The following is a 19248-nucleotide window of genomic DNA, read 5'->3' on the forward strand; positions in this document are numbered from 1 at the left end:
AATGGGTACCCCGTAATGTTCAGAGGGCGCCTGCCACGCACCAGTTAATAAATAAAAAGAATATAACCACTGAACAGCCAATCAAAAAATAGCATTGCTGTATCCAGGTAAGATTTAGATATTCAGAGGAGGACAGCTGTCACACTGAAGTACAATAAACAACACTAACATTACACTGGTCAACAACAAATTTATTGTTTAAGTTTTTTGAGCTGATTTAGGATCATTTTGGTGTGCTGAATCCAAAAATCACATTAATTTTGCTCAATCAGGTCAACTTTCTGACCTATGCTACATATTGGCTTTTTAACATTTTGGCTTACATTTATGGGCATTTTCATATCATATGATACAAAATTCTTTCATATTTCTTGCAATAAACGAGTTCTGAAGATTTTACTTTTGCCAATTTATGATTAATGGGTTTTTTAATATTACAGGTGAATGAAATGGCTTCGACTAGAAGATCTTGCAAAAATAAGCCTGACGTATTCTGCTACATCTGCGGTGAATACACCATTGTACCTAACAGGAATCAAGTGATCAAATGATTTTTTTCTCTTAAAACCTATTTTAGGTGAGAACTATATAAAAAATCAACTGATAAAGTCACAAAAATGTAATTGATTTTGTGAAAAGATCAAATTTTTCAAAATCCAATTAGCAAAAACACCTGACCTGATTGAGAAAAACAGATGTCATTTTTGGATTTAGCGGTGCAAAATGGTCCTAATTCAGTTGAAAAAACCTAGACAACTTGCAAAAAACATTTTTTTGTAACCCAGTGTTATCTCTCGCTCACACATGCACACACTGGCACTAAGAAATGCTGAATTGAAACAGTATTTTTATTTGTATGATTTTATGTGTATTTATCAGATCAGATCAATGTCCCCAGCCCAACCAAACCCCCGCTGCTGTCACCAAAATCTCACTCTGAACTCAGTTCAACATTTGAGAGCCCCGTATACATAATTTGCAAAAAAAAAAAAAAAAAAGTGGAGTTTACATGTTCTCCCCATGTGTGTGGGTACTCTGGCTTCCAAAGACTTGCATTAATAGGTTAATTGTTTAAGCTAAATTGCCCATAGGTGTGAATGTGAGAGTGATTGGTTGTTCGTCTCTGTATATGTCAACTTGCAACCCTCTCAAGGATGCAAGTTCAGAAGATAAATTAACAAATGAAAATAAATGCTGTAGCAGATGAATTAACAAAAGTGTTTTACCAAAGTAGCAGGTCATGATCAATTGTGTGTCAGACCTTTTTCATTTTGCTACAACAACAAAAGCACTTGAACACAGCACACTGGTAATTTCAGATTCATAAGTGGAAAGGGTCACTTTCCCGATTGCATGTGAAGACAGCATTTACGTGTATTAGGATTGGTAAATTTGAAACAATAAATGGAGTTAATCTTAGCCTTAGACCCTATCCCACACATCATCAGTTTTCAGTTACATGTCAGGAGTAAATTGTCATCATTTTAAAGCCTTTCTTATGAGCTCTGGCAACACAAATATTATGTAGAGGTGAAAACGGGTGGGGAACCAAAGCCAATGATAATTATAATAAAATATTGTTAGCTACCAGTAAAAAAAAAAACAACAAAAAAACACTGTAGCCTAATGTTGTATTATTATTTAATCTAGCCCTTATTAATCTACTTTCATGCACCCACAAGATGATCTAAGGAAGTGGACCATTTCAAACCATTGGCTCAGCTTACAGCATGTTTTCTTTTTCATAGAAGGTTTCTGATGTAACTTTCAACATGTGTGGTGTATCTGCAGAAAGAATTAAAACTCCTCTAGGAGAGGAAAGAAGTTCTGTTCAGCAGCTAAATTTATGGAAATCATATAGGAAAACCCCATAGGAACACATGAGAGTCTGGATGACATAGATTTATATTTTGTATAGATTTTTTTAATTTTCAGGATCAAACAAAAGATATATCCCAAAACAGAAAAAGTAAAAAAAAAAAAAAAAAAAAAGGAAGGAAGTTCACCCTCCTCCCCCCACCTCTAAGCAAATAAAACAAAGGACAACAACAAAAGCAAAAATAACAATAGAACTATCTTCTCTAATAGGCTACAAAAGAAAAATATGAAAACAGCACAATCAGCACCTTCTTTGAGTAGATGTCTGCAATGATTTTCAGTCCAGAGTAAAAAAAAAAAATCACAGTAACCATGAGAGTAAATATACAGTATATGGACTATTCAATTCAACTTTATTTAGAGAGCACATTTCATGCACAAGGGAGACTCAATGTGCTTCACAACAGGTATATAACATAAAATATAGACATGAAAACAGTCAAATAACAGAGCAAAGTAGGATACTGCGATGGATTGCACATGATTCAGATTTTACACAGTGGATGGTAGGTTTCATAGATGGGACCGGGGACCAACAATATTTTGGGAGCTCTTTAAGAAGAATGTTATTAAAAGTTTTCAGCATCTAAAAAAATCAATATGGTTTAAACAACCAGGATTTATACAAATATTTTCAGATGAGACATTATATGGAGCAAACTATGAAAAAATTAAAGGAGGTAGATACAGGGATAATTAAATTATTCATTTTAGCATATGAATCAGAGTCAGGCAAGAAATTAATATCAAAACTGTATAAAAAAAGTGGAAAATTTAAAAGGAAACAATACAGTATATATGAAAGAAAAGTGGGGAAAAAGAGGTGGGAAGAACGTTATCGGAGGAGGAATGGGAGTATGTCAATGAGCAACAATGGAAAACAACATGCTCCCTATCATGGAGGGAATATGGATGGCAGAACATTTTGAGATATTTTATTACACCAGCGCAGAAATCTCAGGATACAAGATGCTGGAGACTATGTGGTGAAAGTAAAGCCAATCATTTTCATATATTTTGGGACTGCCTCTATATTGTGCTTTTTTGGCAGGCTTTGAAGAAAAGCATGGAGAAAATTTTCAAAGTCCAATTTCCATTCACATTTGAATCTATATACTTGGGGAAAGAGAACCAGGGGATAACACATTCACAGGATAAATATCTACTCAGAATATTGTCAGTGGCAGGTAAAAAAGCCATCACTAGAAAGTGGCAAAAAAAGAATGCACCAAAAATGGAGAACTGGATAGAGGTTATAGAGGGTGGGGAAGCAAAATTTACAATATTTTGAGGCAGGGATTGAAAGACAGTGTATGACCAATTAGTTTATTGAAAGTCATGAGAATTTATTTGCCACAAGAAAATTTACACAATAGAAAATGTTTTTATTCTATGTGTCCTCCTTCTTTCTCAATAACTGCCTTCACACGCTTCCTGAAACTTGCGCAAGTGTTTCTCAAATATTCGGGTGACAACTTCTCCCATTCTTCTTTAATAGTATCTTTAAGAAAGTGGACATTGCTGTGTGATGTTCTATTGGTAGCATGTTCTAAAACGCCCCAAATAGCAGAATCCAGAGGGTTTAGATCTGGGCTAGAAGGCAGCCATAAACATGATTCCCAAAAATTGCTAAAGTTGGATTTGTTGCTGTTGTCAACAAGTGTTTTGGTGTTCTTGTGTAAGATTTTAACTTCAAATCATATTTTACTGCATTTCTAACGGTCTTGTTGTCTACCTCAAGTTCAGTTGCCATTTTTCTCATGGATTTGGTTGGATCCTTTAGGATATGGATTTGAGAGTTTTAATAAAAGCTTTGGTACGTTTTTTGTTGCTTCCTCCGCTTCCAGACTTTCTCGTAATAGTTTTGCTCATCGTCATTCTCTTCTTTCCATTATAAACAGTCTTTATGGACACTCCAACTATTTTTGAAATCTCCTTTGGTGTGACGAGTGCATTCAGCAAATCACACACTCTTTGACGTTTGCTTTCCTGATTACTCATATGGGCAAACGTTTCTGAAAAGGTATGGATAATAGTGTTAGGTATGATTATGACATCAATATATGTTTGGTTTCAAAACAATTGACGTAGTGCCTGCTGAGAAAAAACAACTAAATGTTGATTGTAAATTTTGCTTCCCCACCCTGTACATGACATCTATAGGATGGAGAAGTTGACTTTCTCGGTCAGACTTGATTCAGACAAATTCACCAAGTACTGGGAAAAACTAGGTTGATTGTATAATACTATTAAGAGTGGATTTTACTTGGTAAGAGTAATGTGCATATAGTTCCATGTAAACCCTTTGTTTGTGCTATACTTTAAATGTTCAATGTTCATCTTATACAGGGGAAAAGAATGGAATGTGAAATATACTTGTCATTTCCCTTTGACTATATTTTCGGTTGCTTTGTATATTTTTACTATTTCTGTCAATGCTCCCCTGTTTGAGTATGTCTTTGTGTTTTGTTTTGTTTTGGTTTGGTTTTTTTTTCTTTATGTACTTGGAAGTCATGTACACAATGTAAAATGCTAAAATAATGCTGACTGAAAATAAAAATTAAAAACTAAGATTATTGCAAAAAAAAAAAAAAAAAAAAAGAAAACAGTCAAATAAACAGATGAAGGGAATGGATTAATGTCCCAGGCAAACTCCAAAAACCCAGTGGGAAAAGAGAAATCTCAGGGAGAACCACAGTGAAGGAGAGATCCTAGAGAGACGAGGCACAACTACGGACATGCATCAGAATGTGTTCAGAATCGTTTTGACAAATACAATAGGAATGGTTACCACATCACATCAAAGATTCCAGATTTAAGAGGAACAGTGGATCAAATCTTCTCCATATGCATCAAGTTGAAGGATATTTTTAAGGAGGTTCAAGTACATCTTTTTGGCTGCGTTCCTTTACTGGAACCTGGCCTTTGAATGCCACCTCCTTCCCCTTTGTTCTCACTCTGCCAAGAAGCATTATGTATTATTGGATCTAGATCACAGTAGCTGAATCCTGTTCCATTAAATATTTAACTCACACTCCGAGCTGCTCCCAAACATGCAGTGAAAGCCAACAGCCAGCAGATTAATTAGTTTTAAGTGTTTGCATTTGTGTTTGAAATGCATCCTCTTTGTCCTCTTCGACCCCCGTAAATGTCAGCGTTTTTTTTGTTTTTTTTCTCTTTTTGTTTTTTGCAGTGGGAGAAGCTACAGATGACAGCGAGTGAGAGGAGGAAGATCATGTGTTCGGTCACCTTCCATGTCATCGCCATCACCTGCGTGGTGTGGTCGCTGTACGTGCTCATCGACAGGACGGCGGAGGAGATCAAGCAAGGTCAGCGCCGACGTACACCCCCGTTATCGTACACACCGTCGCTGTTAGACTAGCAGTGTTGTAACGTAACGTCCCATCTGTTTCCTCACCCATTCATCCATCCGCACCGTGCTCCAGTCATTCATGCGAAGTTTTTAAGGACAAATCTGCATACGCGGAGTGTTCGTCGAGTGGTGTGAATAGTACGCGCCGTTCTCCGAGACACTGGGACATAAGTGGGTGTTCTCATTCTCGAAGTGGCTCAGTGGGCTTTGGCTCAGACTGAACAAATATGCAGGAGAGTTTGCAGATGATTTTTCCGTCAGAGTGCTTTTTTTGGACTTTGAGTTCTGTGTTTTCAGACCTGAAGCCGACGCGCAGGAAGCAGATAAAAGATTGAGGCGAGGTAAAAGATAAAAGGAAAGAAGGAGAGACGTTTTTAAAAATGGATTTTTACATTCATCGCAATGAAAACTGACGTTCAGATCCAGACTGAAGGGTGAATTTTTGGTTAGTTCTCATTTAATATTGTGCTAAGAGACTGGTGAAGCTGAAACTTAGATTTATTTGTGTTAAATTATTATGATGTGCACTCGTAATTATTAGTTTTAATCTGTAATCAGTGGTTAAACCATGAAATCCAGTTGATTGTAGGGGCTGCATTGTAAATATTTATAATGTAACACAGGTATCTTAACCCTTTCATGCATGAATTATGAGAACCTTAATCAAGATTTTTTTTTTCCTGGTTGGTTTTATTCCTCTTTAGGCATTAAAAAAACAAACAAACAATGCGATTGAAAAAATATTTATGAAGCTATTTGTCATGGAGTTGCAAAAATGTCCACTAAGCTGGACGCCATGCATTTAATTATTGAAGCAAAGACGCATGTATTTACTGATATACTATGTGAAAACTATGAAATAAAAAGATTTTAATGCTGCTAATCTGATGTTTTCTCACATTTTAACATACTCTAATAGTAGTTATTTCTCACTTCATAATATGCTAAAAAAAAAAACACACTGTTGTTAATTACAGTCTAATAACAATAACAAGCAATAGATTCACATTCAAAAATGTTAGATCAGGTTTATCAAGAACAGCACAGTTACAGTGATGTTATAAATTACAGAGTATTGGATGATGCATAAGCGTCCAATGTGGTGGCTGATATGAGACTAAAACAACAAAATCCATGAATATAGAAGAGTACAGCTGTAGAATAGCTGTCCACTGCAGCGACCACTATGCATGAAAGGGTTAATATTTATTTATTTGGTTTCTTTTTCACTCATGTAAGACAAATATTAATCCTGAAAGAAATTCTTTTTTCCATAAGCTGTTCAAACATTTTTCAACCACATGAAAATATGAGCAGTAAGTATGAATAATATCACTGACATGACGTCATGACCCGGCTCAAAAGGTTACAACTAAAAGAGACCATGTTAAACTTTCCCAAATCATCTCTAATGAACATATTTAACCAAATTAAATGATCAAACAAATCTTAAATAAGTTAAATTGGACCAAATTAAAGATTTAGTAATATGAAATGTGGAAGTCAGTTAAGTCGGTGGTATAGAATATGCATGAGTGGATATAGTGTGTGTGAAAGTGCAGAAATGAATTAACCTAACCAAACAACAACCGTGGTTACCTGGGGAGAGAAGGTCAGGTCAGGGGGAGAGGGTGAACCACTGGAGGGGCTTAAGTCATCTGTGCACACCAGGCCCAGGTGTGCAGCATCACTCTAATGAGCTGCAACTCACAGCCACCAGTTGGAGACACACCTCCAAGATGACATCACAACCTGATGACAGTCATCACAGATGAATATAAGAAATCAGGTGAAACCAAGCAGACTAATAGCTACGAATAAAAATGTTTATTCGTGATGTGTCACAGTCAATCAATGGATTGTTTTGTTGATAAAATATCCCAAAATAGCATAAAAATGTGTAAGTTAGAACAATCCAGGGTTCCTGCGGTGTCTTAAAAAGTCTTAATAGTCTTGAATTTACAAATCTGCATTTAATAGCTTAAAAAAGTCTTTAAAAGGTATACAATTTAATACAGTAGGTTTTAAGTTCTGTTGCCATAAACGTGTTGGCTGTGTTGCGTTCAAATGTGTCTGTTAAATGTCCAAGCTGCAATGAAAGTAGTTTTAGTCGACCCATTTCCACCTGTTCCAACCCAACAATTTACACTGAAATTAAGAACCGATTATCGTTAACTTTGCACCCCCTGGTGAGAAAAGGCTCGTAACAATGGGAATCAAGGCATTGGAGTAAATAAATAAATTTTCCTGAATTCTAGGGCTTACGTATTTTTGCCAGTATGGTTGTGAAATGGACATTAAATTCTGTTCTAAGTAGTCTTAAAAAGGTCTTAAAAAGACTTAAATTTAACCTGTAGAAACCTGTAGGAACCCTGCAATCTAAACGATGATGATGAAATTCTTTATTCAGTCATCACATAATATAACCACTGTCAACACTGTAAACATTACCAACATGTTAGTGACTGAAAAGGCACAGGCAGAAGCAGAATGTTTATATTAATGCCTGTCCTACAGAACAAATGAAGCTACCCAGTGTTCTATGTAGGAGAAAAAAAACAAAAATGCAAACAAACAAACAAGCAAAAACAGAAAGAAGTAAAACTAAACCAAAAAAAACAGAAAACATAACCGACCAAATTAATTTTAATTTAATGTACAGTAGAAAATAAATTATTTACTTATTAATTATTAGATCTTAACAAGTGTAACCTTCAAAAATTGCCCTACATACCATTTTTTAAAAAAACAAAAATGAGCCACACATTCTTAAATCCGTGCTGGCTTCATTCCATAGTTTAACTCCAACAACAGATATACATCTTTTTTTAGTCTCTTTTCTTGTTTTTTGTACAACAAATTTACAAACATCTCGCAAATCATATGTAGACTCGTGTTGAGAAAAACCTTTGTACACAGACGGGGAGTAACTTTAATTTTGCTTTATGCATTATTTGCATTATTTTAAAGTAAACCAAATCATTACATTTCATAATATGGGATTTCATAAACAATTGATTAGTATGTTCATAGTCACCGGCCTTATTAATAATACGTATGGCTCATTTTTGTAGGACTATAGTATTTACTGGTGTTTTATACGTCGAGCCCCAAACTCCTACACAATATGACATATAAAGAAGTATAAGTGAACAGTAAATTATATGTGGTGCCGTCTTAACATATCGTCTATTTTTAGATTTGATCATTAAAAGTATCAGCATCCTACAGCTGCGACATTTCTGTTTGAAATATTACCTATGTACTGTAACATCCATGCTCTTATATTCGGTCTGTGCTGGGAGATGGTCATTTGTGGTGTTTGTTAAATGTATTTCTGAAGTAAAAGCTGCGTCTGTTTCCTCCATCCTCGATAACGGCCTGTGTGCTGATGTCTATGTAGAGTTCTTCAGAGCCTCGTCTCTGCTCCTCTAGAGCTACAACACGTGCTGCTCCAGCTACTGGCTCACAAACAGTCGGCCAGCGTCTACAAAGGACAAACACAGACTTCAACACAAACTAATTGCTTTTTTTTTTTTTTTTTCCAGTAAACTTATTGTCAGCTAATTTTTGCCACTTTAGCAGAGAGGTCAGTTCAACCTGTGAAAACATTTTGTGCTTTCGTGCAGCTTCATTACCCTGTGAGTGTTCTAACGGTTCCTTTTGAGGTTTATTATAATTAAAACTGCAGCGCTTGATAGTCTTTTAGGGCAAAAATTGCATAATTCCCTTTTGGCATATTGTAATTCAGTTAGTCTGAAAGAACATGAGACTTCGGTACCTACTCTTTCCCCATTGTTTTCAGGCTGTAGAAAACCTACCCCATGATGTTCTCATTTTGTCCAAGTACATTCATAAGATACAGTATAGGAAAATAAAACCATGACATCAGCTGGAGGTGTAGGGTGCATAGTGCTTTAGATTAATGCTGCATAGCTTAGCCTCTGCAGCCTAGATTTTTCTGCTTAACCCTTAAAGACCCACAGCTATTTTTGTCACGACTTCCAATTTTTTTTTTTTTTTCCATCTTTCCCAAGGGATTCATCGCCATTTGTTATATTATCCTCTGCATTTTCTATTTTTCATTGCAGATCAGGTATTTTTTTTTATTTTTAATTCACTGATCATGTAGATATTCATAAAAGTTCATAGTAAATTAAAGCTTATAGGCTTGAATCAGAAAAAAATGAAGAAAAAGTGACTTTCAGCTAAATATATCATTAACTGAATATAAAAACAAGCATCTACAACACCTGTCATTGATTAGATTCAATGGGTTTTACTGTCGAATCGATATTGTTGAAGATGACAGTGTTTCCATGTTCACTACAGAGACTCTGGGTCCAATCTGATGACCATGAAAAGATGACAAACTATATTTACCTTAATTATTTTCATGTATTGATAGGATTAGTGGATCTATAGGTATTAAATATATTAGATCAGTAGATGCTTTTGGATGTTTGGGTCTTTATGGGTTAATCTGTTTCTGTGACAGCCAGTATTCTGATTACTCTTCTTGTTTTTGCACCCTCTTCATTACATCCTCTCAAATTATGTGGCTATTCATCAAATGCATAAAATGAGCCTCTTAATTCTTCTCCTGCATGTTGTAATACTCAGCTGGAACCTGTTAGAGGTTATAATGCAGCGAGTACAGTGGTTCTCAAACTTTTTACAGTGGCGTACCCCCTGAAATAAACTTTTTTAGCCAAGTACCCCCAACTCTCACTTGAGCATTTTTGATTGAAAAAAATGAGGCAAAATTAGTTCCTGTGCCAAAGGTGTCTGTTTATATTTTCAGAAGTTTGTAAGCAAACAATATCTATTTAACTGTAATATATATATATTAAAAAAAACAATCTTTTTAAAGTAAATTTTGCGTGCAAAATACAATCATGGAAAAAACTGTTAGACCACCCCTTGTTTTCTTCAGTTTCTTGTTCATTTTAATGCCTGGTACAACTAAAGGTACATTTGTTTGGGCAAATATAATGATAACAACAAAAATAGCTCACAAGAGTTTAATTTCAGAGTTGATATCTAGACATTTTTCCATTTTTTCTGGATAAAAATCATAATCACTTAAGTTCTTACATCAATATCTATAGCATTATACTGACAAAAACAGTGCTTTTAGGCATTCCATGTTTTCTTTTCTGTCTGTTTTAGTCACATGATACACACAGGAGTTAGTACTTGATTGCATAGCCATTGTTTTTGATGACTTTTGATGGTCTAATAATTTTTTCTGCGACTGTATAAACTGAAAAGTGCCCTTTTTCATTGATTTAAAAAAAATAATAATAATTACTTTTCTACTCGAATAAACTAACTTTAAATAATATAAAATAGAAATGTTCGTAAAATGTTACCAAAGCATAAACAAGATGATTGACAATAAAACTATCATAGGAATGTATTTATTGTGTTTTATATTTAAGCAATAATTCTCATTATTTATTTTGTATTCATTATATGATGATTTATTTAATGCATTTATTCCAAAAAAAACTTCAAGTACCTTTTGTGCTTCTTCCAAGTACCCCTAGGGGTACGCATACCCCACTTTTGGAACCCCTGAGCTGGTAGAACCCCACATCTATGAGAACACAGTGCAGGAACACTACTGTACGACGCTGTCATTCTGCGAGTGCTGCAGTCTCACCAGTCGGACTAAAAATGGAGAGGTCTGCTTTCGACATGAGCTGTTGTAACATCCCCTGGCGCTGCGTGGACTGCCAGTCGTTGCTTTCTGGCGTGTTTGGCGCTTCAGAGGCGGTGTACAGATGGAAGAGCCGGCTGTGCCTGTTTAGCTCAACCTGATGATTCAGACTTGTTAGAGTCTCTCAATGCTGTCAGGTTTAATCACCATGGAGATGCCAAATAGCTGCTCATCAGTCCTGTTTGTCCTCTGCCAAGACACACACAGTCACTGTCGTGTTTTTTCTCTCACTTTGCAGCCCAGTTTCGCTCTCGACACACTGGAAATGTATTTTATTGTCCAGATTTAATGTCTGATTGCATGTTGAATTCATCATTAAGTGTGAAACTGTAACATGTGCTCCAGTTTTCTACCCTTTGCCTTTTCTTATCAATCTGTTTGTGTGGGTTTTTTTGGTAATACATGATACTTACACTCTCTTTACTCATGCAGCCGGAAGAATCCCAGGTAAACCCTTTCACCTTTGACCTTTAAATTGTGTTTTCCCCCACCCGGTCAGCTTTTCTGACAGGTGTATCCAGTTTTTTCCAACTACACTTTTTATCCTTTTCCTTCCCTTTTCACCTTTATTTCAGGATAGAGATTAAATAAAGTTTCATATTTACTTTATCAATCAGAGACAGACAGAGTGGAGAAACATGCTGTGAGTTATTTGCCGTCTTATCTGTGACAGTGGGTTTGGATTACAACAAACTCTGCTGACTGACATTTTCAGACACAGAAAATAAAGTATTAATTTCATCTCCTGAATATAGCCCAAACGTCTGAATACACAGTCTTGCGTAAAATTAGATATTATGTCTTATCCACTATGTTATTTTGGATTCACATTAATATTCAGTCAATATTCATAATTTCAGACATTTGTTTATTGTGTTGTGGATTTCTCATCACTGAAATGCCAACTTTTCCTGCGCTTTATCTCAAACAATCTAAAATACAACAAAGTGAAAAGGCTACTTTCACGTCAGCAGTGTATTTTCAGATGATTTTCTGCTCTTTCATTTCAACACTCTTTGTATCTCTGACTTTTCTTTTGGTGATGCTGCACCTTCTTAAAAGTTCAAATTGCAAAATCTTTCGGTGAAAAGCCCTGCGATGTAGGGTATTTTCAATTTGCAGAGATAGTGCAACTCTTACGCAAATGTTCTGGAGTTTGCATATTTCATCACATTTACTGGAAGTTGTTAACATTTCACTTTGCTTTTGAGCCTTTTTTAAAACTCAAGTGGTGTTTTCTAACCTTCCAGGAATTTCTGCTTGCAAGAACTTCTATACCTTAAGTTTGACTATATTCCAGTGGGATTTGTTCTTCTCTTTATTTTAATGAAATATTCAAGCTATAATATGTAACATTCTCACAAATAGCTAAAAAAAACAAGGCCTCCAATGTTAAAATTCAGAAACATGGTCATTTTATTCAGTGTGACAGCATGAAATCACCTTTACTTGCATTGACATTTAATTATATTTGCAGTGATTTCATTAGAATGAAATGATGTAATATGAATATATGTTAGTAAAACTGACTGACTGATACCTGAGTTTATTAGTAGTAGTCGTGGTGGAAAAAACTTCCCATGATCCTCAGCTACATCATGACACCACCTACTCCAACACCTTATTATTATTATTTGGATCGAGACATACCCAGCGGCAGCATGTGCAGGCTTTGCACTGATAAGGAAAGTCTATTTTGCAGAGTATTGGCTAAAGTTTGACAAAAACAGATGCTGTGATCCATTAATTAAAACCTCACAAAGTTCATTAACTTCCATCCTGTATTAAAACCATTTGGATATCAGACCCTAATATGCTAAACAGTGAAGTAAAGCACATGTGTAGAATGTAAATGGGCTCAAACCTGCAAAAACCAGTGTAGTCCTTAGAAGTAGCTTATGTCCTATTGCATACAATGTAATGATGTGTATTTGTCTTCCATACAGTGAGGTATTGCATGTTACATTGTATGTTAACAGTATAGTTTCCTTATCTTAGTTCAGGCTGATGTCGAATCATTCACTGAAAAATCTATTAAACTTGCAGCAGCCATTCTTCTCCTTCCCCTGTTTTTGCCTTTGGTATTTTGACCTTTTTCACCTCCTGTCCTTGAATTTAGATTAATTGCATCTGCTAGACTTTAGAAGAGTGAGTTTGTTTTTGCGGTAAGTTCCGTGGCTGCTTGTTTGACGTGTGCACATTCCCTCTGTCTCGTCTGCTCCTCAGGGATCCTGGAGTGGCCCTTCTGGACCAAACTGGTGGTGGTGGCCATCGGCTTCACGGGCGGACTGGTGTTCATGTACGTGCAGTGCAAAGTCTACATCCATCTGTGGAGGAGACTCAAGGCTTACAACCGGGTCATATACGTACAGAACCGACCCGACACGTGTAAAAAGCTGGTGCTGGAGAAGCCGCCGCTCATGGAGCCGAGTCTGGAGAACAAAGAGGTTCTGGCCCCCACCCAGTCGGACACAAACTCGTCCCAGTACACAGAGACAGAGGACTACAGTATGGAGGTGCTGAACGTGTGACCGCCAACTTCCACTCAGCCCACGCCATCCTACACGATATCACACACACACACACACACATACACAGGCCCACAGTGAGGAGTAGCTGTCGTGGAGATGTTGGCTTCACCTTCCAGACCCATCCTCCATCAGACTGACCCTCTCTGGTCTCTGACTGCGGACCCAGTCTTGCCACCCCCCACCCCCCCTCTCTCTCTCCTCCTCCCTTTTTGGACATCGCCCCCCTCCTCCACCCCTCCATCCAAACTCTCTCCTCCATTTTTCTTGGACTGTTTTTACTGTGAATGTCAGAAGAGGCCTGGAGCATACCACTCTATACACACACACACACACACACACACACATATACTCTTACATGTACACCTCTGGGAGAGCAAAACTGAGACAAACAGACTCACAAACATCTCCAGAAGGTCTATACATCTCTGAAGCGTGGTTTGTCTGCTTGTGGATTTGTTTCGATTTGTTTGTTTTTACCTCCTGTGAGTCATGGGCTAACCTGCCGTGGATCAGTATGTAGCGCGGCACATCGACACTCTGGATCATTCCAGCTACTGCCATCGCCGCTGTGGCGGTCTGCCCACATTTGCCGCCCACAGTTATCTGGATCTGACCGGGCCTTGATTTGGACATGCATCGAAGCACTTTTGTTTTTTAGATCCCACACACCCCGTCCCTCTACGTCCTCTTGTTTTCTTTAAAATGACCTCTATGTTGTATACGGGGTGAGCACACTTAAGACAACTTTCGGAAATGTTTGTTTCTTACTTTGTTTTTACTGTCACATTTCCTCATACGCACATACGTGTATGTACAACCCTCCTCCCAAGGATGACAAAAAAGGAATTGGGGAACAAAAAAGGAAACCTGCAGAGATCAACATTGGAGTTTTGTTTATTTGTTTTTTTTTTAGCCAAAAACAGAAAACTCTCAACATGTTATGTGAAAACAGATCGTGGAAATTTCCAGCCACATGATTTCTCTGCCCCAACCAGAACTTTCTGAAGGCTTTGAGAATGTAAACTTTTTAAATAAATGATTAAAAAAAATAAATAAAATGTTACAAAAAAAAAAAAAAAAACATTTTTTACTGATCACAGGAAATTGCGAGATAATTTCCATGTCTTGAGATCGTAACAAGACCCTCTGGGCATAAACAGCATCGCTCATGTTTTTCTATCATGTGAATGACACAGTATTTACAGTGTGATAATCCATGTGCAGTTTTTAATATGTTAACTTGTTTGCTTCGTCATGGGATTTGCCTTGAGAAATCCACAGCTGCCTATTCGTCTGTACCTCCAGTTCTCCCATGTTCAGGCAGTGCGTCAGTCATACTTTCATGTTTTATTTTATTTTAAAGGCATGTTCTAACTGTGTCTTTCTGATCTGCAGCACAAAGTCTGTTCCAAATGCGGGCTTTCATCTGCAGGTTACCACGAGCAGGGACACTGGCTCTCTTCAGACCTAAAGTGTTAATGTATCAGACATCTGATGTGCAGACATGACACCTAAATAGCACGGTACTGCAACATTTCAGTTAAACAAATGTCTTGGTTTCTGTAAAAATGTCTTGTTTCCTGCCAGGCTGTTATCACATGGTGGAGGATGTCTATTTTAGTATTTAATCACAAGACAGTCAACATCTTGCTTCTCACTGCAGTTAGACTGGGTAGTGTTTTTCTCACGACTGGCCTTATGTGGCTTAGGTGAGAAGACGACTCAGCTTTTTTTTTTTTTTTTTTTGCACACTTCATTAATCCATTTCTCAGAAGAAGCACAGCTGATACTTGATCAGAGCATTAATTAATGTTTTTTAATTTTGCAATGAACACAATGAAATACATGCAGAGGTTTGCTTTCAGAGGTGGATATGTATATGAGGAGCTGGCTGGAGCGCCACCTGCTGGTGTGAGGCTAAAAGTGCAGTCAAATAGAGAGCTGTTGATTTCTCAGGGTGCTGTGTTTTGGGCTTACAGTCATTGTAAGTGCTTTTGTGTATGTGAGAGCACAGCGATGCCAGGCTCATGTTGAGCCTCACAGCAACACACATTTTTAAAAACTGTCTTTGATACCACTATACTGTCTGTGAACAACGATGGTCCAACAACATACCTGATGATTACTGCTCAGCAGCAGCAATAACTGAAATCAACGCTTTGATTTTTGCAAAAATGCATACTGTACTCGTGTATATGCCCCCATGGTGACTTGAGATCTGGAGCTGAATATAATTTTAACACATACTATGAGCCGAGGGAGTTGTTTCTGTGTCAACTTGGATTAAGACCTAGTAATGAGGCTTTTTTTTTTTTTTTTTTTTCAAATTTCAGTACCCACGAGGCTCTGTGCAATTAGACAGATTAAAAGTGCAATTACCCTTTTGTTGTTATTCTATTCTATAGTTATGTACTGGTGTTTAATGTCCAGAGTCAGCTCTGGGTATAAAATGATTATTTCTTCATTTTGTGTTGTATTTATTTTTAAAGAAAGCAGAATTTGTTCATTTAAAACCCCCTTTCATTAGTAATTTTATGCAATATACACTTGTTTTTTTTCTTTCCCAGGCATAAGTGCTTTGTGATTCTTAGTGGCACTTTGTTTTTTTCATTCATATATGGAATATCGAAGCAGCTCATCTGTTTTATTTCTCCCTTTTTAGATCGTCACATTAAAAGCAACGTGGAATATTAATATAAAAATCATCTTTACTGCATTACTTCTCAGATGAAAGATTAAAGATGGACTGCAGGCCATCCTTTGTGTTCTTTTTAAGTCATAGGAGCTGGCTCCTTTCATGGGACAAAGTTGTCCTGATGCTCTACTGGCTGGAAGTAAATGCAACAGGAGAACACTTTTACAAGTGAGAGCAGCTTTGCCAACTTTATGTTGTTTCTTAATGCATTCATGACCTGATTCCTTTATTATTTTAGGTTTAAGGCTTAATTTCTTGTTTGTATCTCTTCCCTTTCCTTTAATTCCCTAATGTCTGGGAAAAGTGTAACTTGCATAAAACTACATTTGTTTACTACTGACTGGACTTGAACATATATGACTGTTCCCCTGTCTTATGATATCATTCCACAAGTTTGTCTGTGAATTTTCTTTTAAATAGTAACTGTAAAGAATTTGGTAAAATGTACTTATGTTTTTAAAAGAAATATTGATGTGTTTTCAGTTTAATTTCCCATGTTTGAACAAAGTATGTAGAATTAAAAGAACCAAATAAAAATTAAGTTGCTTTTAAACCTGTGGGATTTGAGTAACTTTTTGCTTGTATAACTGTTTTAATGAGGCTGACTGAGAGTACAGAGGTGGCAGACTGACACGCTGTAGCTATAAATAAAAAAGGTTTTTAGGTCTATTTAAGGGGGAAAAGTGAAGATGTTAACGGCAAAGTCGCTATTTGACACTAAGCTGTTTTATTTGTGTTATAATCAGTGAATTAAGTTAATATTTAGATCAGTATTTGAACAATTCAGTAAGAAAATTAATGTGTAAACTTGCACTCTGCTTAACTTTTAGATTTTGTAACAGGATATGGTAATGGATAAGGTTTTTCCTATTTCTAATTATCCATAATAGGGACATTTTTAGCTCTTATCAACTATTGAAAGACATGCAGTAATTAACTAATCACTGTCACTTTTCACTCCTTTTCTGCATGTCAAGTCTTTTGTGCATGCTACCGAGACATTATGACATCTAATTTTCCTTGTTTGCTATATCACTCATTGGAGTACCTTAAGATTTCTGACATTTTAAGACACTAGTTACTTTTTCTTTGACAAAATCTAATAGGTTTCTTGTGTTATTTTTTTTTAATGCGACCAGAACCAAAATCACTGGGGGAAAAAAAAGACCATGAATTGAAAACACCCACCTTCCTTCTGCAGCTCTTTTCATCCAAACCAGAAGAATGAATATTAATATAAATGAAGCTGATATTTCATGCCTTTAGTGGAAAAACGAACATTTCCATGCTTCTGTATCCTTATACTGAGTAGAGCAGTAGAATAACATCCATGATGCATCTGTCAGAATCTGAAAAGCAGATGGTAATTCCAGCTGTCACTCACATATCTAACCCTCTTATCTGTCTGGAGACACCTGTGATAACACCAAATCTGCATCTTTTGCTAGATTCTCTACAGCGTGAATACACAGGCAAAAATGCAGAGGTCTCATATCCTCTCACACCACTTGAATTACAATTTTCTGCAAGGTAATTGTGGATTTTTTTGCCCAGAGATGATTAACACTGTCAACCACTGCAGCTTTAATTATGAAAATTACTGTTATTTGCAACACCTTAAATATACAGACTACTATGTGGCATTGCTATTATGAAATTACTCTATACATTATACATTCTTAACCTAAACATTCATCATTGACCAAAACCATCTACTGATCTAAACTGTTTAATACCTGTTGATCCACTAATCCAGGGGTGTCAAACTCATTTTCATTCAGGGGCCACATTAAGCCAAATTTGATCTGAAGTGGGCCGGACCAGTGAAATAATAACATAATAATATATAAATAATGTCAACTCCAAACTTTCTTCTATGTTTTAGAGCAAAAAAAAGTAAAATTATGTGATGAAAATGTTTACAAATACCAACTATTCTTTAAAACAATGTGAATAACATGAACAAACTGAAATTTCTTAAGAAAACTAAGTGCAATTTTAACAATATTATGTCTTAGTTTATCATTTAAACATGTAAACGCGTCAGACATTTCAAAATGTTTGTATTTCTTGAGGTTATTCATGTTTTTGTGAAATGTTAGTTTGTTTTAGTGTAAATACAGTAAAATGACATGGAAAATTTTTACATTTACAAAGAGAAAAATTTGGAGTTGTGAGTATTTATGGGTTATTCTGATAGTATTTTACTGATCTGACCCACTTGAGATTAAATTGGTCTGTATGTGGAACCTGAACTAAAGTGATTAATATCTTCAGTGTAATTTTTGCATTTCACAAATTCATCCCAGGGGTCGGACTGGACCCTTTAGCGGGCCGGATTTGGCCCCCGGGCTGCATGTTTGACACCTGTGCACTAATCCTATCAATACACGTAAATATTTGGTCTAAAATGCAGTTTGTCATCTTTTCATTGTCATCAGATATGACCCATTTGGACATTCAGAGGCTCTATAGTGAACATGGAAACACTGTCATCTTCTACAACATTGATTCACCAGTAAAACCCATGGAGAAAACACTTGGTTTATGTTCAGTTAATGATATATTTTACTGAAAAGTCACTTTTTCTGCCATTTTCTCTGTTTTTGATATCATAACCCTAAACTTTAATCTAAGCTTTTGTGAACATTACATGATCAGTAAATTAAATACAGAAAAATGCCTTATTTATACAGACAAAATGCAAAATACATTAGGTGATATTACAATAAATGATGATAAATCACTTAAGAATGGTTAGATATAGAGAACATTTAATTTGGAAACTGACACAAAAGTAGCACTGGGTCTTTATGGGTTAACCCTTTCATGCATAGTGGACAGTTATTCTACTGCTGTTCTCTTGTATATTCATGGGTTTTGTTATTTTAGTTCCATATCAGCCGATACAGAGGACACTTATGCATCATCTCACACATTGTAATTCATACCATTACTGTAACTTTGCTGTTCTTGACAAACCTGATCTGCAGTAACATGTTTGAGTGTAAATCAGTTGTTTGTTATTGTTATTAGACTGTAGTGG

General features: G+C 36.2%; 1 protein-coding gene across 8 annotated transcripts in view; it reads left to right on the forward strand.

The window, feature by feature from the left end:
* marchf8 (membrane-associated ring finger (C3HC4) 8) overlaps window positions 1-16201 on the forward strand; it is a 190543-nt gene extending 174342 nt beyond the window's left edge. For 5 of the 8 annotated variants that reach the window (XM_030155625.1, XM_030155627.1, XM_030155626.1 and 2 more), the window contains 3 exons: window positions 5072-5207; window positions 11409-11423; window positions 13203-16201. In XM_030155625.1, the coding sequence (XP_030011485.1) occupies window positions 5072-5207; window positions 11409-11423; window positions 13203-13507 (456 nt within the window). In that variant the 3' untranslated portion in view covers window positions 13508-16201. The remainder of the gene's footprint in view (window positions 1-5071; window positions 5208-11408; window positions 11424-13202) is intronic. The other 3 variants (XM_030155629.1, XM_030155632.1, XR_003937455.1) reach the window with 2 other exon arrangements.
* The last annotated feature ends 3047 nt before the right edge of the window (window positions 16202-19248 follow it).

The sequence above is a fragment of the Sphaeramia orbicularis genome, chromosome 15, assembly GCF_902148855.1.
Source record: "Sphaeramia orbicularis chromosome 15, fSphaOr1.1, whole genome shotgun sequence".
NCBI lineage: Eukaryota > Metazoa > Chordata > Actinopteri > Kurtiformes > Apogonidae > Sphaeramia > Sphaeramia orbicularis.